This window comes from Squalius cephalus (genome assembly GCF_949319135.1).
Source record: "Squalius cephalus genome assembly, chromosome: 2".
Classification (NCBI taxonomy): Eukaryota; Metazoa; Chordata; class Actinopteri; order Cypriniformes; family Leuciscidae; genus Squalius; species Squalius cephalus.
The window spans coordinates 34239524-34264217 of record NC_137123.1 but is presented as its reverse complement, the minus strand read 5'-3'; the positions used below and the strand labels follow the sequence as shown (position 1 = coordinate 34264217).

The 24694-nt window shown below is 36.7% G+C and overlaps 1 protein-coding gene across 1 annotated transcript in view; it reads left to right on the top strand.

Annotated features, from left to right (window-relative positions):
* pcca (propionyl-CoA carboxylase subunit alpha) overlaps window positions 1-24694 on the top strand; it is a 47814-nt gene that overhangs the window by 12112 nt on the left and 11008 nt on the right. Inside the window, exons 7-20 of the mRNA XM_079853716.1 lie at window positions 2817-2948; window positions 7474-7510; window positions 7616-7694; window positions 9662-9764; window positions 11972-12066; window positions 12303-12453; window positions 14577-14720; window positions 15993-16067; window positions 17090-17158; window positions 17245-17320; window positions 17413-17626; window positions 20664-20766; window positions 22033-22131; window positions 24142-24195. Of these exons, the coding sequence (XP_079709842.1) occupies window positions 2817-2948; window positions 7474-7510; window positions 7616-7694; window positions 9662-9764; window positions 11972-12066; window positions 12303-12453; window positions 14577-14720; window positions 15993-16067; window positions 17090-17158; window positions 17245-17320; window positions 17413-17626; window positions 20664-20766; window positions 22033-22131; window positions 24142-24195 (1431 nt within the window). The remainder of the gene's footprint in view (window positions 1-2816; window positions 2949-7473; window positions 7511-7615; window positions 7695-9661; window positions 9765-11971; window positions 12067-12302; window positions 12454-14576; window positions 14721-15992; window positions 16068-17089; window positions 17159-17244; window positions 17321-17412; window positions 17627-20663; window positions 20767-22032; window positions 22132-24141; window positions 24196-24694) is intronic.

Here is a 24694-nt window from a genome sequence, read left to right as displayed (position 1 = left end):
GTGTGTGAGCTTACAAATGAGATAGGAGTGTCATAGTAATGCATCACTTACAGAAAATAGTAAATGCGATGATTCACAGACTTACAGAAAGTGGTAAAAGCATAAGCACTTTCATTTAAACCATATGTTTGCCTCATGTTATATATTAAGCTATTAGAAGTTTTTTGTTTTAATCTTGTATTTTCCCGATATTTTCTTCCAGCTTGCCCTATGTACTTAATTGCTTTGGATAAAAGAGTTTTGCTATATGAATAAATGTAAATAATTTGTTTCATTAGCAATCCCTCAACCACATCTGTACCTGTTCAGTTCTCTCTACCTTTCCATCCCCCAATCACTCTTTTACATTTCCCTATACGCATGCGCACACACAGATGAGTGGGCCATCCATTGCCTTCTGTGTGTGTGTGGAAATGAAGATGTCATTACATTAGCAGTTGAATAGTGATACCCCCCACATGAATAAGAGGTGAATGAGCCCCCCATCCTGAATAGCTGCCCCCTCTGCCCGACTGTTAGTACAGTTTTACGCAGCGCAAACGATTGGCCAGAGCCCCTGGGCATGCGCAGCTTCAGCCTAGAGAGCTCTGTTAGGATTACCTCTACAGCCTCTTTAGCATCTTAAAAGAGAAGCGCTTTTCAATGGCAGAGTTTGAGTGGAGTGTGTGCGTGTGTGTGTTTTCATGCCTTTTCACTCTTTGGATGTTGTCCTGAACAAGATGTTTTCATTATCCTGGTGTTCTCTTGCTCACGTGCGCAGCTGTACACAAGTTCTCGACACTTCTAGTGGCTCACACTCTTTTTACTGTTGTTGTAGTGGGTTGCTGGTTGTTTAGCCATTTAAATGTACCACATGCACAAATACACATGAGGGAAGTGTAAAAATGAACAGAAGGAGGAGAGAGAGAGAGAGTGACAGCTGAATGGGCCCAACCGTTTTATTGGATTTAATTTTCCAGAGCCTGACAGAGACACAGACAAGGATTTGAGTGAAAGGTCTCTAGCATGACGGGGCCGCTGTAATTTGTAGTGCATATCAAAAATAAACAGTGATATTGTGTCCCATTTATGTATTTTTTTAATTTCATGTCCCCTGTTTGGGTGGGTTTTTTTTGTTGTTGTTTTGTTTTCTAGTTTTTTTGCCTTGTAGTTTTTTGTTTTTTTGTTTTTTGCTTTCTAGATTTTTTTTCTTTTTATTTCATGTCCCCTGTTTTGTCTTGTTTTGTTTTTTGCTTTGTAGTTTATTTCATTTAATTTCCTATTTTATTATCTATTTCATTTTTTTACATTGAAATTGTGAATCATTTATGTATTTTTTCATTTCATGTCACCTGTTCTAGTTTTTATTTCATTTTAAAGCACAATTGTTTTCAGTACTTTTTTAAAACTTAATTTGTTTAAAATAGTTAATTACTTCAAGGTTTCAATCAAGTTGTTTGTGCACGTGAACTTCAGATTCAGTGAAAAATAAACTTCCATATGGCTTTTCTCTACTTTATAGTTTTAGTGATTTGTAATGGACTTCAGTTGATTACAGAAGTTAAATTTGTTGACACCTTAGTTTGTTTTTTTCCCAAGCACTTGTCAAGAACAAACAGATCACTTTTTTTTGCCTCATTTAGATTTATCCTTTATCTCATGACACCATGGGTCCAGTTGGAGCTGAAAGAGTCATGGGGTCAAATCCCTCTTTTAATTACAGAGCTCCGTGGCTTCTGCGCGCCTCAGGCATACTATCTGTAGTATATTAGCCAGGAAGCAATAGCCTCCCGATTCTCGAGACTAACAAAGGAAAGAACAGATCTCCATTTTCCCGTTCTTTTTTCTGGCTTCGTTATTTAGATGTATGTTTCTGCGGGCATTACCCGAAGCTACCTTTCTTTACTTCACCAGAGTTGATGCCCTGGGCTGGGGCCTGTTTTTGTGAAGGGATTTGGTTCCCCTGGCAACAAAAGTATGGTAGCTTACCTCTTTTGAGGTCGAGAGATTTAGATATTCAAGATGTCAATATGCTGTGCGTGACCAGTGCTCGTAGTAACTGTGTTATATAGTTTACTATTACTACTGCTTCAAGTATGTTTACCTGAGTTTACATGTAGGCCTATCTGTCAATAAAAATAATAATTTCATAAAGAAATGTCACAGTTTCTATTTGTTTACAAAATTAATTTCAAGTATATAATCATAAATCTTTCTATATATGCTGCTGTTTGGGGTATTATACGTTTTTGAAAGAAGTCTCTAATGCCTCTCTAAAAGTTGTATCTTTGTTGAAATGGTAATACAATTTTTTGGATTCTTAGGATAAAGTAGAAATCATTTGTAACATTTTAAATGTCTTTGGTGTCACTTTTGGTGAGTTTAATGCATCCTGGCTTAAAAACAAACAAAAAAGAATTATCTTAATGAAAAAAATATCTTACGACCCCGAAGTCTAGTGTAAGTTCTTCTAGATCATGAGAGATATACATCAGTCATGTGTGTCCAAACTTTTGACTGATTCTGTGAAATGTTAAAAAGTGGAATCTGGTGTCACCTGATGCTCAGTGGTGTATTATAACCAGAAAAGTACATCTGGATCACATAATGTGCAGGTGTGTTGAGGTTTGATGTAGGAGTAAAAACAGGGTGCGTGTGTTATGATGTAGGATCTGATTATCTCGGAGTCATGCGAGCCGTGCAGTGAGACGTGACATTTTCTGATTGTTGCCTTAATGCATTTGATGCCTATGGTCTTGATTTGTAAGTAAGATCTCCTTGGAATAAATAACTTAGATGACATAAAATGTGCCTTATTATAAATTCTTTCTCTACAGGCGGCCGAGGGGGTGACCTTCATTGGTCCTGACACGCATGCCATCCAGGCCATGGGGGATAAGATCGAGAGCAAACTCATCGCCAAAGCTGCCAAAGTCAACACCATCCCAGGCTTTGATGGAGTAGTCAAGGTCAGATATTATTTATTTGTTTTTATGTTTGTCCTCTCAGTCTTTTCCCAAGAATTCCTCTCATCGCACATGCATGTGCTGCTTATCTGATAAAAACGTCTTGCAAATATATGTGTAATGAAATGTTCAGCCCAGCACAGATGGGTGGTATATCGGAATTACAAAAACTTTTCTAGTGGAGCTAAACAAAGAATCTTGCTGAAATAGAGTATGCTATATGTGTTGCAGACAACAATATACATATGCTATATAGTTCATAATATAGATTGTATTTGTAATACAGTACATAGACTGCCATTCAAGCTCTGCATTTATTTGATCAAAAATACTTAACTTGAAATATATTATATTATTTTATTATGATTTTAAAATGTAAATTTTAATTAATTTGTCATTTAATGATGTCATCTACATACTGACTGGTTCTTGATATTTTGATAGTATGTTTGTTTTTTATGATATGCAGTGATTTCAGGTATGACTTAAGAAAGCTTGTTCAGACACATTTTACTAGGACTTTTCACAATTGCTCATTCATCCAAAAAAGTAGTTGACTCGTCGGCGGGTTGGTGTTTAACATATGTAAAACGACTCTTGGCATATAGCATCAGCAGTTTGTGCTGCCCTTGTCCATTGGCACATCACAATGGGATGCATTTTGTGGACAGAGGAGCTTTCCTCCTCCTGTCGCCATGTATTGAACAAGCGCAACTGCAGTCATGCGAGCCGCGACTAGTCAGAACAGACCCAAAGCGTCGACTAGTGGCAGAAATAATCTAATAGTCAGTGCAACTCCTGTCATTTATTGTAGCTTCTGTTATGAACCGCATCTTTTGATCATTTTCACGCTGCACAGGAGTTAAAGTCTAACAGAAAAACTTTGTAAAGCAGAGACGATTGTTGTTGAAAGTACACACTGTGATATTCATCACCTAACAAATTCTCCTATAGACCTCGTTTTGTGTTTCGTTCCATTAAGTTGTCATATATACACTATAATTTAAGTTTAAATAATAAGTTTGAGGTCAGCATCATTTTTTTTAAATGAAATTAATACTTTTATTCAGTAAGGATGCATTAAATTGATCAAAAGTGATAGTAAAGACAAGATTTCTATTAAAAAAAATGTGCTTTTGAACTTGCTGTTCATCAAATAATCCTGAAAAGAATGTATCACGGTTTGTCAACATGGGTGATAATAAGAAATGTTACTTCAGAACAAAATCAGCATATTAATTGATTTCTGAAGGATCATGTGACACTGAAGCCTGGAGTAATGATGCTGAAAAATCATCCAGCCATCACAGTACATTACATTACGTTTTAAACGTATTTTCAATTTATTTCACAATATTACTCTTTTACTGTGTTTTTGATCAAATAAATGCACCCATGGTGAACATAAGAGACTTATTTCAAAATCAGTAAAACTGACCCCAAACTTTTGAACAGTAGTGCTTATATTTTTATATGCCACTTGTTCTGTTGCAAAGCATACAACAAAGCTCTTAACCACAATAAAGCTACATATCAGTCCTCCGAAATGTCTTTAAACTCTTTCTCCTGCCTCTATTCCAATGTCCCCTCCCCCACTCATCCCCTCCTCCTGCATGCTGTTTAAATGGCCTTTAATGGCCGTGTGGTGGCCGTTTTGACACTTCCTGAGCTGATAGGGCTCTATAAAGCAAAGATGTGCCGCATGACACTCTGATTGTATGGGCATTACCATCTGTGAACACCTCCTCAACGACCCTGATAACATCAGCACACTGATCACAGTCTGACTCTCACACACACGCAAAAATCTCCCCTTTAGTCCCTTCTGCTGGATTTCTCACCTTAGCTTAACTTCATTTAATGCTAGTGTAGAACTCAGCTGCTAATGTATTTTGATGTCTGGTGAGAAATAGATTTAAATAGTTGTTTCACTATTTCAATAATTGTTTGTAAACAATTATTTTGTCGCCATTTTCAGCCCTCAGAGATTCGCAGTAGCATAATTGCAACAATTGTTTAAAGCAATTAAATATGACCTCTTTGTTACTAAACACAGCAGCTTGCAGTCTGAAAGGAATCACAGTAGCATTTTTGGCAGGAAAATATTTGCAATTTGATTCTCTCAGCACAACATTGCCCACTGACTCAGTTGTTGACTTTTTCAGATCAATTTGGTAGTCTTCCAAGTATTTGACCAATATTTTTTTTTCCCCTTTTTTATTTTTTTTTAAATGGGAACATATTAGAAATATAAAAATTAGTTTCAGAAATGTAATAGTGGGCCTTAATTGTAATTTTTGTGTGTGTGTTATTTATACAACAAAACAAATTAGGCAAATTAGAGATAAACTGTTCTAAATGAATTGGCTTAAAACCTAGTGAAACATTTTCTACATAAAGGCCAGTATTTATAGTTCAAGTGAAATCGAAGAGTGAACTGGCATGACGTCATTTCGAACAAAATCAGGCCAAAATGAAGTTTGTTTTGTGTTTGTTTTGGGAGTTCGAAACGGCTTGGCTGTGTCTGAAATCGCCCCATACCCTCATTCACTATTCCCTACATTAGTCCACTAGTTCACTTGAGGGAATGTAAACGAGTGAGTGAATTCGGACACTGAGCGCTCCGGAAGGGCTGCCGCTTTTGCATAGTTTGTGCCTTTGCGGGTTAATTATTATTTGAAACTCAGCAAACTGGCAGCTGCAGTTGTAATGAAAACATTTATCTTGAACTCTGTCATGGAAACTAGCATGTATAAACCTTAATTAAATCATAATCAATTAAAAAGGAATGCATACCTGTATGATATTACGCTGTAACTATATTGGATCAGCGGTTTGGAAAATGAATGGAGCATTCACCTGCGGGCGCCATCTTCTGGTCAGACGCGGGAATTCATACACACTGTGCATTATGGATATTCTTTAGCCATTGAGCGTATCAGTTATACACTCGTTATTGCTGTGTATTGTGGGATTGAATGAGTGCACTCAATAATGTCCACTATGGTTTCGAACACCTCTACAAATGTCTGTGCCCTGTTTAAGGGTAAAGTGGCGATTTCGGACACGGCCTTTGCCAAAGCAAACTTTCCAGAAAAGTTTGCTCTGGCTGGTGAACTACCATTGGTCTTTTGCGATGTAATTTTTATGTAATAGGTGGATGTGCTCTGAAGCTCCGCCTTCTTTGTGGAAATCTTCTCCGGTTCATTTCTTCTGTTCAGTCCCTCGAGGTCCTACTGGAGAGTCGCTTTATTGTAGAAAATGTTATTGAAATTCTAATTGAAAGAGACATTGGCACTGTTTTTCATGTTTAATACTGTTGATCTGCTTGCTTTTAAACAATCTATTTTATGAAGTGGTATTTACATAAATGTGACGACTTTACCGGAGCGCCGAATTGCAGAGCTTGTGCAAACATCCACATTGCTATGATCAGATGCTTTCTTATCTACTGTTTTCTCATCGCTGTCATTTTTGTTGTGTGTTTATATTAAAAGAAAAGCGCGAAGCAGCGTAGACGGCATCAGGATGTTTGCTAACAGTTTACCGCTACTCGTGTATTTCAAACTTGGAAAAAAAAACTTGGGCGTGAGCATATCGGAGCCATAAGAGTTTCTTCAAGTCACTTCAGTCACTGATGTCTCAGGCAATTATTTATAATTAATTTTAATAATATTTTATTTTATATTTTATTTTCGTCACATGATTAAACATTTAAGATCACATTTAATAATAAACTCTTATAATAAATAATAATAAATCTTGAAACTTAAAATCCATCATAAAAGTATTAATTTTTCCCCCAAATATTATAACTGAATTTTACACAAACTATTACTGCCCTTCAGTTGTGGAATCATTTCCACCACTACCAACAATTCTGCCCTTAAAATAGTTTCAAAGGTTAGTGTACTCGGTAAGTTTCAGCAAAGATGTGAGGGTAAATTTCACTTGTGAATAGCATAGTTTTATTGCATTTCAAATAAAGCTGCTATTTTGTCATTATGCAATAAGTACGATAATATTTCATTGTATTTCAGATGCTATGAAATTATCCTTAAAAAAAAATCAAACACCCTCATTTACGCCACTTTAATATATACCACAATGCATTATTCAATTAATAAATTGACATTTTATAGAAATCTTCTTGTCCTTTGACATGTGTGTCCTCATTGTTAGTATACAATTAAACTAGACATACTGTGAAAAATATAATAGTGGCTTTAGAAAATGAACTTGGGTCCAAAAGTTCCTATAGCTGAAACATGCATCAGTCCTTTGGTTTCTTATGGTTAAAACCCTTTGACATAATTATCGTAAATATGACTTCTTAATCAGGTGATTTTGGGGAAAATCTGATCATTTGCCCTTAAATTACAATAACTGTCTAGGTAGTAAAAACAATTATGCTATGTAGCTCCCTCTGCTGGACTAGAAGAGGGAACTGAATTATCTTACCTGCTGCAGCCCACATCACACAAACAAGATACACATGAACTAAAGTTATGTTTATTTTTTATTCAAGGATGCAGAAGAGGCTGTGAGAATTGCTGGAGAAATTGGTAAGTGTGATTATAATGTAGACATTTTGTCGTAGTTTGCATCTATTAAGAATAAGGTCGTGTAGTAAATAAAGCCAAGTCAGAATTTGTGTCCATCTCTTGCAGGTTACCCTGTTATGATCAAAGCGTCTGCTGGCGGAGGTGGGAAAGGGATGAGGATCTCCTGGAATGATGAGGAAACCAGGTGAGACGTGAGGAAACGTGATTCAGGGACATTTTTAATACTAAAGGATCACAGACATCTGACACTAGACCTTTGTGGAAGTTTTCTTTGGAGAGAGTCGGCCTAAGGTTCTTTTCAAGCTTTAATAAGCTTTATGAAATTAATTCGTTAATTAAATTAATTAGTTTTTCGGTCAGCGCTACAGGGAATTGTACAGTTTTACAGCTTAAGTGACAAGGCTCTTATATTATCATGTTTCATTTTGTAATCCATATTACATATTACCATTTACAAATCAACCCCTTAGATCTCTCTCTCTCTCTCTCTTTCTTTCTTTCTCTCTCTCTCTCTCTCTCTCTCTCTCTCCCTCTCTCCCTCTCTATATATATATATCTATATCTATATCTATATCTATATCTATCTGTCTGCCTCCTTCCCGTCCTGCTTATCCTTTTTTTTTTGTTCTTGGGAATATTAATAAGAGAGAGAGAGAGAGAGAGAGAGAGAGAGAGAGAGAGAGAGAGAGAATCTAAGGGGTTGATTTGTAACAGTTACAACAGCTACTTGAACCGATCTAGTAGTTCACAGTCAGTCATTCTTCTTTCATTTGTATATAAGCAGACATGAATGGGACGTCCAAAGTTAATAATAAAAACACTATTCTAACTAGGGCTGCACGATGTGTCGTTTAAACATCGATATCGCGATGTGCGAATCCACGATAGTCACATCGCAGGATGTGCGATGTAGGCTGTCGTAGTTAATCCGTGATTCATTAACCTTACGGGCCAGCTGCTCCCCGGCCTTTTTAACACATATGATTCGCGGATTAATTGCACATCTTAACCATCATAGAGTGAAAGTTTATCATTTGCATGCGTTTTTAAGTCCTGTTAGTTTAACAGGGCGCATTTAAGAACGAGCAGAGCGAGAGCGAGAGAGCCCCGGCCGCGTGCGCGCTCACCTTCACCGTCTTCAAACAACACGAGCGCTGTCTTGCTCTCTCTCTCTCCCTCGCGAGTCGCGCATATTAATCAAAATCAATTGACACGATGGAGTCGAACAAAAAAAAACTATCCAGTGATGAAATGTTTTCTGTGTTGACAAATATTGTGCGATATCCTAAACTGCCGAGGTAATTACACAACGCGTGCCGTAGACTCGCCTACATGTCCGATTCGCGAACTAATGATTCCTTTGAACCCGAACCGATTCAATTTAATGAATGGTTTTTAAACAACTGACCTGTCCAACACTGAACTCACGAGACGTCTGAATTGGTGTATATAAAAAAAAATTAAAAATTGGTAACACCTTACAATAATGTTCTATTTATTAAACTATTTAACTACATTAGTTAACATTTACTATTAGTAAACTGCACTTCTACAACATTGTTAATTTCAACATTTAGGCTATAGCCTTATTGAAATCAAAAGTTGTACAGTATGTGTTAACAGTAATGCACTGTGAAGTAAAATTACCAAACAATAACAGCTGTATTTTTTATAAACTAAGATAAACAAAGATGAATAAATACAGTAACAAAAGTATTGCTCATGGTAAGTTCATGTTAGTTATTAGATACATTAACTAATGTTAACAATTCAAACCATATCCTAAAGTTACAAACAAATCATTTAATTTATATAATACTCTGTTTAAATCATTTAAAATGAGAATGCAAGTGTGTTTAATACCCCATATTTGTTTGTAAGAAAAAAATAGATTAGATTTCATTTCATATCGCAATATATATCGTAGAAAAATAAAATATCGCAATGTCATTTTTTCCTAATATCGTGCAGCCCTAATTCTAACTCTAAACAAAAGTTATTAACAAACAAGTAGTTGATGTACAGTGAAATGTGAAAATAAGAACATGTGGATCAAAGTATGTTAAAGTTTTTTTAGGTTTATGAATTAAAATGGTTGATTATGTTATTAGAATGCAATGTAGTTTTATGAAGCTTTATGTTTTGTTTCAGGGAAGGCTTTCGTTTCTCCTCTCAGGAGGCAGCATCTAGTTTTGGAGATGATCGTCTGTTGATTGAGAAGTTCATAGATAACCCCAGACATATTGAGATTCAGGTATTTACTGGATAAGACCACCTTGCTTGTGGATGCGAACAATTAGTCATTCTTTTATAATGTAAGCATAATAGTATTGTCATCAACATGTATGCAGTGAGCCAAAAATGGTCCTTTAGTCCTTTCCTTTAGTTCCTTTAATACACAACCAACTTTTGCATAGATTCCAGCTAGATAACAATCTGGGCATTCTTTCAGTCAGTTTAATGAGTTTTTCAATTGTCTTCAATGAGTTCCTATATACAGTACCATTGAAAAGTTAGGGCTGCTAAGACACTTTTTTGAAAAGTCTCTTATGCTCACCAAGGCTGCATTTATCGATCAAACATACAGTAACAACCGTAACATTGTGAAATATTATTATAATTTAAAAATGTTCCTGTAATCAAAGCTGAATTTTCATCATCATAACTCCAGTCTTCAGTGTCACATTATCCTTCAGAAATCTCTCTAATATGCTGATTTTGTGCTCAAGTAACATTTCTTATTAATACCAATGTTGAAAGCAGTTGTGCTATTTAATATTTTTTTGTGGAAATTAGAAATGATGAAAAGGAAGAAAAACAGTTAAATGGGCACTACCTATATTAGGATTAAAGGGATAGTTCACCCAAAAATGAAAATTCTGTCAGTAATTACTCACCCTCATGTTGTTCCAACCCCGTAAGACCTTCGTTCATCTTCGGAACACAAATTAAGATATTTTTGATTAAATCTGAGAGTTGTCTAACTCCTCCATAGGCTTCTAAGGGACTGAAACTTGCTGGCCCAGAAAATGTATTAAAGAGATCGTTAATATAGTCCAAGTGACTCCAGTGGCTCAATCTTAAGTTTATAAAGCGACGAGAATACTTTTTGTGCGCAAAAACAAACAAAAATAACGACTTTATTCCACTTTTCATTTCCTTCTCTCTGGACCTCGGGTCTTTTCACGTAGTGTTTAAGCGTAGCGCGTCTGTGTTGTACGTTGTTCTCGTCGCTTTATAAACTTAAGATTGAGCCACTGGAGTCACTTGGACTATATTAACGATCTCTTTAATACATTTTCTGGGCCAGCAAGTTTCAGTCCCTTAGAAGCCTATGGAGGAGTTAGACAACTCTCAGATTTAATCAAAAATATCTTAATTTGTGTTCCGAAGATGAACGAAGGTCTTACGGGGTTGGAACAACATGAGGGTGAGTAATTACTGACAGAATTTTAATTTTTGGGTGAACTATCCCTTTAAGATACCCCTTACCAATTCATTCAATCATTCATTTATTAATTCATTCAACGGTACATTCATTCATTCATTCATTCATTCAACTGATCATACATTCATTCAATAATTCATTAATTCAACAGTTCATGCATTCATTCAACAATTCATTCAATAGTTAATTCAACCATTCATTCATTCATTCATTCATACAAGTTCATTAATTTATTCATTCAACAGTTAATTCATTCAAACATTCATTAATGTATTCAACAATTCATTCAACAGTTAATTCAATCAATCATTCATTCATTCATACATACAACAGTTTGTTCGTTCATTCATTTGTTCATTCATTCATTCATTCATTCATTCATTCATTCATTCATTCATTCATTCATTCATTCATTCATTTAACAGTTAATTCATTCAACAGTTCAATCAATCAATCAACAATTCATTCATTCATTCATTCATTCATTCATTCATTCATTCATTCGCCAACCAAAACTAAACTGATGAAATATAATGGTTATTACCCAAAAATGTGGAATAGAATACGAGAGGTTACCTTTTTGCTTGTAGGAGGTTATTTTTATTTGATGTAGTTGTTAAGGATCGGGGCTAGTAACCAGCAGGTTGTTGGCTCTACTCCCAGGAAAAGTGAGCCTTGAGTCGTCATCATTGTACCGCTTAATTACCACTTAACCTCAGGTTGCACATTCCTTCTCTGCTGATGGAAAATAAAAATTCAACATTCTATAACATTCCTGTAGTTTAAACCATAGAGCATGGCGCTATCAATGCCAATGCTAATCGATTCCTTGAGAATGCATGAATGGATAAATGTATACCTTGATTGCAAAGTAAGTCACTTTAGATAAAAGCAACTGCCAAATGCATACCAGTAAATGGGATTCAGTTCTAGATTCTAAAGCTAGATGCATGACAAAGGACAGTACACAGTGTGGATATTTGTGCTAATGGCTTCCATTCTGTTTTCTGCAGGTGTTGGCGGACAAACATGGCAATGCACTGTGGCTGAACGAGAGAGAGTGCTCCATCCAGAGAAGAAACCAGAAAGTGGTGGAGGAGGCACCCAGGTTTGTTTAATTTTGTTTTGTATTTATTTATTTTATAAATCTAAAGTCGACCTGAGAGTTGTTAATATATGGCACCAAAGTCTCGATGCGAAGTGTGAGGCTCTCACCCCTGAAGAAGGGGAAAAAATAAATAAAAACATTTAAATTAAATAAAAAATATTACATAAAATCTTGAATTAAATGTGTGGACAGCAAGCATCTCATTTACATTGCTATAAGTTTGTGTGTCTGTTTAGCACCTTTCTGGACCCTGACACTCGAAGAGCGATGGGAGAGCAGGCCGTGTCTCTGGCTAAAGCAGTGAAATACTCATCAGCTGGCACTGTGGAGTTTCTTGTCGACTCCAAGAAGAACTTCTTCTTCTTGGAGATGAACACACGTCTACAGGTTTGCATGTGCATGAGTATGTTTGAAGCACATCCTTTTTGCTTTCTTGAAATATCATTACATTATATTCAGGGTTTGTAATTAACACCTGCCACCCCACCAAATGCAGGTGATAGTCAACCATGGTGGGTAACGACTGATTCATTTTGTTTTCCATTAAATTACATTTAAACAATTTGATGCTGACAGTCACCCTAGGCTGAAGATAAATGAACTTTTGCCAGCGTACTAGTGATTAGATTCGCTATTTAGATTCAACTTGAGTATGTGAATAAAGTTTAGTTCGGTATTCTGACATTTGTAAGGAAACAACTGATCACTTTATGAACTGACAAACACATACAGTAGCGTATGCGTACAGTCGAATGCTTAGCATTTCAGTGTACTCCATGTGATAGCGTGTGCGAAACTATGCTGTCGAAACATGCACTAGAACGTTTCATCTTTGTCCAGTGTCTGCTATTTTTCCCCAGAAGTTATTACTGATAAACATGTCTTAGTGCTCTTTTACACTAAAGTTGTGGGTGTCTCTTAACTCCCTCAAACAAGAGCATAAGAAACAACATTTATGGAACAGTTCATGTCAGATTTTGTTGCTGATTTGAAATCTGTTATTTAAATGCGAGTTCAGCAAGCAGTTTTTTGAGATTTCAGCATTCCCCCATTCAAGTAGATAGGACTTTGGTCTTGGATGCCCGAAAGGCCCAGAGGCGTTGCGTTGCAAATATGGCTGCTGAGTGAGCAGAATTTCCTTGAAAGGGATTTTGGTTGTACAATTTTTTTTTTTTTTTTTTTGGAGCCTTACATTAGCTTTGCAATTTGTCTGAGCACCTATTAACGACAAGGCAGACTGTCTGCATGAGAACTCTGTAAGGAGTTCTGTCTGTCCTTGCCATTAGAAAAAAAAGATACCTGACACTTAACAAGATGTAAACTTTGAAAAAGAGCTTTAATTTATGCCATGGAACAACTGCATTGCATGAAGAAATTCAAATAAATATGAAGTTCAATTATATGTGAAGTTCAATTACATTAACAACTTTGACATAAACACACCTTTTAAAAGATTAAATTTAATGGAATTGGGAATATTGTAATTAACATTTCTGTTAACATTTCTTGTGATTATGCTTTTGATTGCTCTCACTAAATATCCAGGCCCGACATCAATGATCCCCTCCATAGATATTTCTGATGTAATTATGCCAAAGCTGCTTGATTTCCCGCTGCTTCTTTTTTTTTTATTAACAGAAACTGGGAGTACATGTATGTTAAAATGAACCACAATTCATTTTGTGATTCTAGAATTTAAGAACTGCATTTTCTTTAAAAAAAAAAAAAATTAAAGAAGGAAAGAAATATGATTTTAGTTACAATTTTTATTTATATTAAAGTTAGATTTTTGATATTATAATAATAATAATAATAATATATTAATTTAAATTCATCGCGTGACCTTCTTGGAAGTTTTCGAGTTGGATGACCGTGTGACTGTATTTAAAGTGTAAAATTATTTTAATATGTTCCTTTAGGTTCACATATAATTTTAATAAAGTTTTTGCACAAAAATCATATATGCAGAACAAATATTTTCAACCCTCTTTCTGACCCTCTGTCTGTAATGATCTGTTTTTAGGGGGCGGCTCCTTTAAATAAATTCTTTGGTTAAGCTATGAACTTGCAGGATGTTTTAATGGTACATCCAACAAGTCCTCTTATATGTCATTTCTATTCAACAAGTCTAGTACACAATCTTGATCTTGTCACCTCTCTAGAACCCAGAGCCACAGAGGACATCAAAGTGTCTATAAAGCTCATTAGTGTGGACCTCCCAAAGGGAAACAGGCAGAACATGGAGAGGGGCCACACCGCTCTGGGCAGGAACAATATTTCCGCTCAGAGTTAATGAGTAGTTGTTAGTGGCGCTGTCTGGTTAACAAGAGTCTTTTAAACACCTATGTTAGTGTTTGAGTGGGAGACGGTTTGCAGCGTTTTAACTGGTGATTGATTCCCTTTTTTTTTTCTCCAGTAAAATTAAATCGATGCAGTATGTACGGTTACATTTGTACACAGCAGTCCATGTATTATTTTAAGATGTAAGTGAGTGTGTCCTTCTCTCCCAGGTGGAGCACCCCATCACTGAGTGCATCACAGGACTGGATCTGGTGCAGCAGATGATCCGCATCGCAAAGGGTTACAAACTCCAGTACAAACAGCCCGACATACCCATAAATGGCTGGGCTATCGAGAGCAGAGTCTATGCTGAGGTAAACCAACAAGCAATGAAATGCTTAATACAGTGTGTTCTTAGTATTTCTGATATTAGTCATGGACTGACGTTTCAGTTGGTTTTAATCTCAAATATCTACAGATAATGGTGCCCTCGTGGCTGGGTAACTGAAAATCAACTGGTAGAGTATAAACAGTCCTGTTAAAAAAGTGATATGCTTCATAAAAAACATTTGTTTTAAGATGCTGTTTTATATATTTTGCTTTAGTATGCCAGTAGAAAACTTTCATTTTAGATTTCCCATCGGGTCTGGGCTTACATGAATTGGAGCAGTTGAGACAGCCTAAATCCATAGAACTGTCGCAACTTTTCCAGGATGCTTAGAACAACCTTAAAAACAGATTGTCTTATTCCTGTGCAAATGTACTTTGGAAAAAGATTGCTTATTTATCTTTGTGTAATATTTATAACTGTATTAAATTATATAACTGCATCGCCCATCCTGCTCTCTCTCAGCCCATATCTGGGATTTCAGTGCATGTGTTTGTTAGTACATGGGTTAATCTCACAGGACCTGTGAAGAACATACTCATGAGAAATTTCAGCCCAAAATAAATGAGGGGGAAAAACGTCTGTTTTACATCAATGGTCCTGAGCATAGAATTTATTGACTTTGATGTGACATTATTTTCAAATGTTATCTGTACGTTATTGCCAGATTTACCCACATAAGTGTTGGCTATCTTTCAAGGATATTTTGAGTAGGTCCTGCCCTATTAAAGGATCTGTCTTCATGATGTACTTGGCAACGTTTTTTTTAACGTTCAGCTTTAAGGTGATTTCCCCCATTTTGTTTTTAAAAAACGATTAAGTGCGATACAGAGCATTTTCACTCTTTTAGCAGAGCTGCTTAATCCTGGACTCTCCTTAAGCCGTGTCTGACAAACTGGCTTTTGTGTGTTTAGGATTTATTATAGCCAGACATTTTTATAAGCCTGAATAACACCTGTTCAGATGATAAGAATGTTGAAATCATCAATATTCAGTAAACTCACCCCAGCCCAGTGTGGGTCTTGTCTCATCTCATAATGCTGAAATATGATGGCCCAACTCAACCCATTGTGGATGGCAGAAGTGTTTGTGCCTGCCAAAGATGAGAGAAAACGAGCAGACCTTGTTAACCCAGCTTAACTGAGCCACAGTTTGACCTGAGTTAAGACATAAGCTTTGAGGACAGGCACTTGACCTTTTGTTTCCTGTGTTTTATTTGAGAGCTTATATTTCTTCTCTCTATCGTTCTCTTTTTCAGGATCCATACAAATCATTTGGGCTTCCCTCCATTGGTCGGCTGTCTCAGTACCAGGAGCCGCTCGCCTTGGCTAACGTTAGTACACAGATCTGTTTTTTGTGCTCTGTTGTGTGTGTGTGTGTGTGCGTGTGCGTGCAGGGGAGACTTGCTTCGTTTGGAATAGGGGCTACTGTAACACCATTCAAGCTATAGTGATGATGACAGAACATTATATTCTTCCTCTGCATGAGAAAAAAGTGTGTTCACTTCACCTTATGAACTACAGTTACTTCTGCTAAAGTCTTGAAGCCAATTTTTTTTTTATCTCTAGGTTGTTGATTAAAAGTTGACATGAATGACAGATATTTACACTGTCACTGGTAGTTAACATACATGAATCTAGGTTGCAAAATGGGGGCCAATTGTAAAACTAGTTGTTTTCAATTAATTTTCCCACCTCAAAACAATATATATTATTACTTTATTTGTGCTCATTTGAGTTGGGTAACATTTTATTGGGGCTCTTCTTACTTATGGCAAATTATGACAGATAAATTTGTAGTAGCCAGTGAAAAAAATCCTCCAGTCCCCTTTACACTCTGCATAGTCAAGCATTTTCAAGTGAATGTGTTTATGTGTAAGATTCACACATCAGTCAGTTAAGGAAGGACAGGTAGACTCGTCCTCTTCAATGAAAGATCACTGGTTTCTGGGAGCTGCTCAGAACAGGATGTTTTTAATTTTAGAAACACGCACACAGACAGATGATGTTTAAATGTCTAAAGAAAGCAAACACGACTGAGGATATTTACATTATTCTTTCATTTATAGGCAGGTCCAAAAAGATGCCATTGTGTGATGTTTAGTGGTTATTAATAGCTTTGTGTTCCGGTGATTTTTGCCTTAAAAAGGTTTGTTTTGAAAAATTGTAATGAAATGCAGGACACATTTCATGGCTATATGAAAATTTTCTTCAATTATTTTAGACATTCTGCTAAAACACTTGATGCTGGCCAGTTCATGCATGAAGCCTTTGGGGTAACACTTTATATAGTGTTCCTGTTTTTGGAAATTAGGTTTTTTTGAATGATAATTGTTGTTTTGCTTTTCTCTTGAAGGTTCGAGTCGACAGTGGAATTGAGGAAGGAAGTGACATCAGTATTTATTATGATCCCATGATTTCCAAGGTAATAGAATAATAATATCAGACCATCTTAACAGTCTCATTTGATTTAAAATGTCAGATTGATTTACTGCTGTTGTCATTGACTAGTTGGTCACATATGGTAAAACACGAGAAGAAGCTCTGAAGAAAATGGAAAACGCGCTTGATAATTATGTCATCCGAGGTAAATGGCATAAAGAAGTATGCAAAAACATTTAAATGTGAAAATATTCCAAATGCAAATTTCTTTCATTTCTAATTCTGTCATTCGCGCAGGTGTGACCCATAACATTCCTCTACTGAGAGAGATCATTGTTCACCCACGGTTTGTGTCTGGTGATATCAGCACTAAGTTTCTCCCGGAGGTGTATCCTGATGGGTTCAAAGGTCACATGTTAACAGCAGGAGAGAGACGGGAGCTTCTGGCTACGGCTGCGGCACTCTATGTAGCAGCACAGCTTCGCTCTCAGAAGTTCCTGGGAGATCTGAGGTGAGAGACAGATGGGGCATCTGGATTACACACGCTCACAACTGCCAGTTACGATGGTTAGGGGCCTGTACTGCACTCTTTTAGCATTTAGTCTTTTTCCCTGAAGTTTTTTGCAGCAAAAACAGTCATTTAGTTAAAGGGTCACGAAACCCCCTGTTTCAGCAGCAGTCTGAGTCAGTTCTCACCACAATTTTTGAAAAATGCTACAGAAATGGGCGTGGTTAAGGAGAGACCGACAACACTGCTCCGGCTTCTGATTCAGACAGTTTTATTTCTGCAAATTACCATTACACGCAACACAATACACACATGGTTTTGTAAGCTCACTGTAAATTACATAAATCCATACAATATCCTGTGACAGCTATAATTTTAATGCACAAATAAATGCACAGCCATTCGCATATGTTCTCTGTCGAAAATATATATGAACACGCTGTTGCATCTTTGATCACTTTTGAGGCTTATTTTGCTTCGTTTTTATAAGCTATTTGATCGGTTAAATTGCCGTTAAGACTGGTTATAGGCACAGTGTGGATGAATCGTGTTTGTGCCGAAGACTCAAGATCTATTGAAGAGAACTTATGTAAAGCAAAAACAAGCACTTATTTTTGATCCATTAATGCATCTCTCACTTACTGTATGTGATCTCACTGTTTGAAGCGCCTGTCATAGGAAATCAACACGTGCTGTCATGAATAATTAAGCAAGGCCTCTTCTCATTGGATAAGGACACACAGTCTCATTAATAATTATGAGACACAAGAAAACGTCACATCCTGTGATGCAGACACAAAGACAAATTTAAACCTGAACGTTGAAAATAACCCAAAACGGTTTAACATTTACTAGTTTTCTCCTACATTAAAAACTAATGGATGGTAACATTGACTTCAATGATGTTCAACATTAATGTTCACACGTTTTTGGATTTCATGACCCTTTAAACAGTATTTCACATTACCATTTCCCAGTTATCTATAACTCTTATTAGACCCTCATTAAACAAACATGATTAGATAGTTTCTTCAGATTTGAGATTAGTAAAGGCCCATTCACACCAATAATAACTATACCTATACATTTTTAATAATTGCTCTCATTCTATTAGAATAGCAAAGTCCACACCACATAATAAACAGAATGTAATCGTCCTTTGGTGTAAATGCTGATATAGTTACTGTTAGAGTTATCTTTCTTGGTGTAGGTCTTAACAATGACTGCTGAATATCGAATTGACATTGATATCTAAAGATGGGTGTTCACATATTGCTTATAGTTATGATATCATAACTAGGATGATTTTTGAAAAACCATTTCTTATTATCAGCTTGGTTTTCATAAATCGACTGGTGAGCGAGTTTTGTGTAGTGCACATTAGAGTATGTCTACTAGTACATTATATAATAATCCATCAACATTTTTGTCTTCATAAGAGCTTGGAAAATCCGGTTTTCCATTATTTGTTTAATGTTTTCCATTTGTTTTCCATTATTTTGTGTTTTGAGGTTTGGGCCCCATGACAAAAATCTTAAATTCATAGGTCATGTACACTTGTTTTTTTTATGAAACTTAAACATTTTTCTACAATGTCTTGAATGTTGTTGTTTTATAAACTGCTGATGAAAATATGTCAAAAAAGTAACATTGTATAGCTGGCTCACATAAAAGATGATGTTTTGGTGAAATTGTAAGAATAACTAATGACAGTCTTGGTAGCATTAGTTTGAAAGAGTCTCAGATTCTAAACAAATCAGTAATGTTTTGCACCATATGGCATAATTTTTTAGCAAAAGTGTTTGTAAAGTTATTACATTAGTTGCATTGTAACTGTAAAATGACTAGCAATTATTGCAAATGGAAAACAAATGATTTGTTCGTTTTTTTGGTTGGGTTTTTTGAAGGAAACGATATATAACAAAAATTTAAATATTTATTTATATATGTTGGAAAATGTGAGAAGTGTTGTAAAATGCCAGCAGAAGACATCCTTATTGTTGAACACTGGGTAGTAATAAATAATCGAACTGGATCTTCTCTCCATCCAGCGTTTTCAGACAAAGTTCTAAACATCTGCAGCAGTCTTAGTATCTCACTGTGCTTGTGAGAGAGAGCTCATGTCTTGAGGGGGCACCATGTTCCATATGAACCGTAAATACAAGCTTCACACAATAACCACCTTATGTACAAACAAACAGGAAATGCGCTTAGCAGTAATCCACTTACAGGCATACAGCACTGTGAATAAACATTTAGTGCAGTGGTTCTCAACTCCAGTCCTCGGGACCCGCTGCTCTGCTCATTTTGTATGTCTCCCTTATTTAACACGCCTGAATCAGATCATCAGCTCGTTAAGAGAGACTCCATGAACTGAACTGAGTGTGTCAGATAAGAGAGACATACAAAATGTGCAGAGCAACGGGTCCCGAGGACTGGAGTTGAGAACCACTGATTTAGTGTATGCAACTATCAAACTGCTTTGAATGTAACCTCACAACACAAGTTGTATTTAATATAAAATAGTCCTTTTAGTGTAAATTAATTGGTTGTCAATGTACCTTTCAGACTCTGCCAATACAACACTCAACACAAAAGAAGACCGATTTACACTTGTAAAAAAGATGCAGAGAGACCATCTGTCTAAACATCTCTCCAGTTTCCCCCTCCACTGTCTCTTTTCTCTTTTTTTTATGCGTTTCAAAAGTTATTGGTGGGGGGGTGGGCTTTCTCTTTGTAGTGAGTGCAGCCCACCATAGTGGAAAAACACAGCATTCCTCCTAATACATTTACTTTAGGTCTCCTAGCAGAAGAGCTGTCAGTCAAGCAGCCAGTGACCAGGTGGTTTGTGTGTGCGTTTGTTGTGTTTTTTAATTCATCTGTAGAGGAGAGAAACTGTATGGTTGATGATTATAAAATGATTATAGTGAGAGATTTGTGAGCTACGAGATTATAGTGAGAGGAAAAAGAGAGTGTGTTTGTTACGCCTGGTACTAGGACAGATGATTGATTAACATTCTGTGTGTGTGTTGTGTTCCAGGGTGTCCAGTGTTCCTGTAGAGAGCAGAGTTTGGGAGTTGTGTGTGGAACTTGATAAAAATGCTCACATGCTGGGTGTGTCTCGGTCTGGAAACAACTATACGGTGAGTGAAAGTGTTTAAAATATGACATCTCATGTCAGATCTCAGTTTATCTTCCACGTGTAGGAGCTGTGGTGCATATATGCTTGACACATTGAGTAGTGGTGCTCATGTGGGGGATACTGGTTCGATCCTATTCCTTTTCGTTATCTTTAATAACTTCTTGTCATTCCTGTCAAAGCCAAAAAATAATAAAATAATTTGTTTATGTCTCATTAACATTGTTGTCTGATTTTGACAGGATAGCATGGTTAAATACACCATCTGAAGTCTGGACCCAATCTTTCTCCATTAATGGCCATTCAAAAGTAGATAAAGTGCATATATTTTGTTATTAAGGGGCTAGGTCTACATTTCATTTCATTATATTATATTATTCAGCATTGTCAATACATTTTCCAGTGGCTTCATAGTGATGCGCAACATGATTATCATTTATGGCTCAGGTGGTTGACTTCTGTGGTTCCCATACGCAAAGATGAGAGATTTCACACAATTCCAGCAACAAATATTGTCCTCATTAAGGTCATAACTCATCCTGTCTATCCAGCTGGTTTCTGTGAGAAGGCCTATTCTCTGCTTCTGTTATAGTACTTCCAGTGAGCGCTCCTGCTCCCTCACTAATGTCTAACACAATGTCCTCTGTGGTAGTATTTGCATTGAAATCAATCCCTCGACTCTTGAGCCTAAATCACTTTAGGATCTGTGTGTCTTCCTCTTCTGTTACTGAAAGACCCTCATGGAGCCGCAGCTCTCACACTTTCCCTAAGACGTCACTCACTAACTGTGTGTTTAGACACCTGTGGCCCTTCAGTCAGGGATAAAAGGATCCTCGGGGGTTCAGGGGCCTCACCTGATCTCCGTGGACCCCTCTCTCTCTTGCTCTTAGAGCTGAGGGCTGTATGTGTGTTTCTCTCCCACAACTGCACATCAAACTGGACCCCCTGCTCCACAGATGGCCCTGGAGCTTCCAGTGTCCCAGCATGCTTTGGGAATGTGACTGATTATTCAGAACTGTTGTTTAGACAAGTGTTTGAGGGCTGAGGGTAATCAGTTTGACCAGTGACACTGGTTTAAAGAAAAGACTTACATGAAACCCCCCATCTCCCCTAACAGGCATCAGGTGGATTTGGGTGTAGAAACTACTGAATGATCTTACATGGGTTCAGAAACTTACATTTTGATTTCTTTGTCTCGTTATAATTAAACAATTATAACTTTTGTTGTCCTATGTCAAACTCCCACTGTGTGTTTTGTTTGTTGGTTTAGGTGGAGATAGATGGAGAGAAGGTTGAAGTGTCTGGAGAATGGAACTTGGCCTCAGCACTGCTGCCCATCACCATCAACGGCAAACACAGGACTCTCCAGGTTCACAAACATACATACGCATATGTAGGGAATAACTAGCTCTGGTCCATTATTGAAAAGTTACGAATGAATTATTGTAAAGTAATGCACACTTGAGGTAGTAAAATTTACACTACGGGTGTAAATGCGTTATTGTTCAATCCAATAACAATATGGATATTGTTCAATCCAATCAATCCTCTCAGATGTAGCTTTGAAAAGTCTGATTCATACTAGTGCAGAGGTCTTCAGCCCTGCTCATGTGGACAGACTGTCCAACTCTAATCAAACACACCTGAACCAGCTGATCAAGCTCTTTAGGATTGCTCAAATCAAGTCAAGTCAAGTCAAGTCATCTTCATTTATATAGCGCTTTTAACAATGTAGATTGTTTCAAAGCAGCTTTACAGAGATAAGCGTATAATTTAAGGTAACTGAGATTGTTTTGGCTTTATAGCAGAGTTAAGTTATTTTCCATCTAAAGTTAGTTTTGATTGATTTGCTTCCGTCGCAACGATCATTTGTTATTAAACCAGGGGCCGCTAACACGACACCATTCTCTCTACACAGACTTTAAACGCGAACCTGTGAGAAACACTGATGGCGTTCACATGCGCATTTAGAATGGGTTCTATAGTTATGTGCGTTTGAATATACGCAGGTTTGGAATTCCCTACAAGCCAAGCCTAAACAAAGTACTTGTCTTTCCTTATAAATTTTGATAAAGAATTTTATTTTATTTTGTTGCTTTGGGGTAGGAACGCAAAACGAATTTTCCCGACAACGCTTTATCTGTAGAGTGGTAAAGGGATCCTCCATAGGGAGAGACTAGTTGGCACTTCAGCACTGCGTTGTCATCGGTCCAGGCGAAGGTCCTTCGTCAGATCTGGAAACGGCCTGGATCCGGCAGGCTGCGGGAAAACCTCGGGATAAATAAAGACACTAAAATTAGCGTAGATGCCGTTCTTCTCATGATGTAACGAGTACATCAGGATTTATGGGAAGTGTTCCCGGTTCCGGCTGACCTAATCTATGCAGCCTAACATTGAATTATAGAAGTCTATAATGTATTATGTGAATGCTAGGTCAAAGAGATGTGTCTTTAATCTGGCTTATCACAGGCAAAATCACAGGCAGGTGTGCTGAAGCAGGTCGAAGACCTCTGTTCTAGTGATTCAGATCTTCCTCAACAGACCCTGTTGAGCCTCGGATAACCAGATTCATTCTGATAAATGTTCCAAAAATACCCTCACATGGCATTTCATGGAATTTTTGTATCTATATATCTTTGTTAAATAAAAATAGGAAATCTTCTAGCTTTTTTATATTTAGTATTTTTTTTTTTTTTTCAAGTTTGATGGGAAAAACCCACACTGATATTATAATAATAAGTTATATAATTGGATAGAGGCACAGAAAAGAGGTCCACCCTATTTCACAAAGATCTACCTACTTGCAGATTTCTCGCCTCGCCACTGGTCCAGAGTCAATTATTCAACTTATTACATGGCTCTTTGGAACATTTGATTCTGATTGGTCAACTATAAAATAACGATTTACATTTTTTTAAAAATTTTTTTAAAGATGGCTGAACTCTAAATTGACCAGCCTCCAGGCAATTGTCACTCTTATCACTGCATGATTTATTTCTGCTGATTAAATCAATATGTGATGTTTATTTATTTATTTAATTGGTTGGTTAGTTAGTTGTTAGTTAGACATGCAATAGGTGTGATAATGTACGGTCAGTTGGTCATTATGGCAAAATAAACCCCCTCAGCGTAATACAAGACTATAGCAATATGAAAAAGGCATACTTTTTATATTACATTGATTAGCTTGTTCAGGTGTGTTTGATTAGGGTTGGAGCTAAACTCTGCAGGACAGCGGCACTCCAGAATCATTACTAGACGCTAACATGTCAACCAATCAGAATGAAGAATTCACCATTGCTGTGGTATAAGCCCGCCACAATCTACATTCAAAGACACTAACAGGCTTTATGTCTTAATGTTTCGTCTCTGAATGCAGTGCCTCTTGCGGACAGCGGCTGGGGAGATCACCCTGCAGTATCTGGGCACTTCAGTAAGTCTTTAAACAAGCACCTCATTGTGACACCTACCAATATAAACTGTATGTCAATGGTTCTCAACTGGTTTTACTTCAAAACCCAGATTATACATTGGAGATAAAGTGGTGACCCAGCACATTTTATGCTACTGTGTTAATCAAAACAATTCTAACGTTGGAATGTATTATTTTTTAGTATCATTAAGCTACTATTTTCCCACAGCACACACATTTATCCAAGTTTATCCTTGCTGTAAATGAACTTGCATTTAATGTAGTGATGGTCATATTTTCTTTTGTCTTGCATACTTTGTCATTAAGGATGAGGATTCTATTTAAGGATGAGCATGTCAGCATGTGTTCTGCTTAATTTGCTTTCTACCAAGTGAAAGATAAATTTGTGCCAAAATACTGCACAGTTTGATTGAACAATAATGGATGGGGAAAAAAAGAACAATTTGGGCAATAATGACCAAAAATAATGCTCTTTAAAAGTTACTAAGCAATATTTATA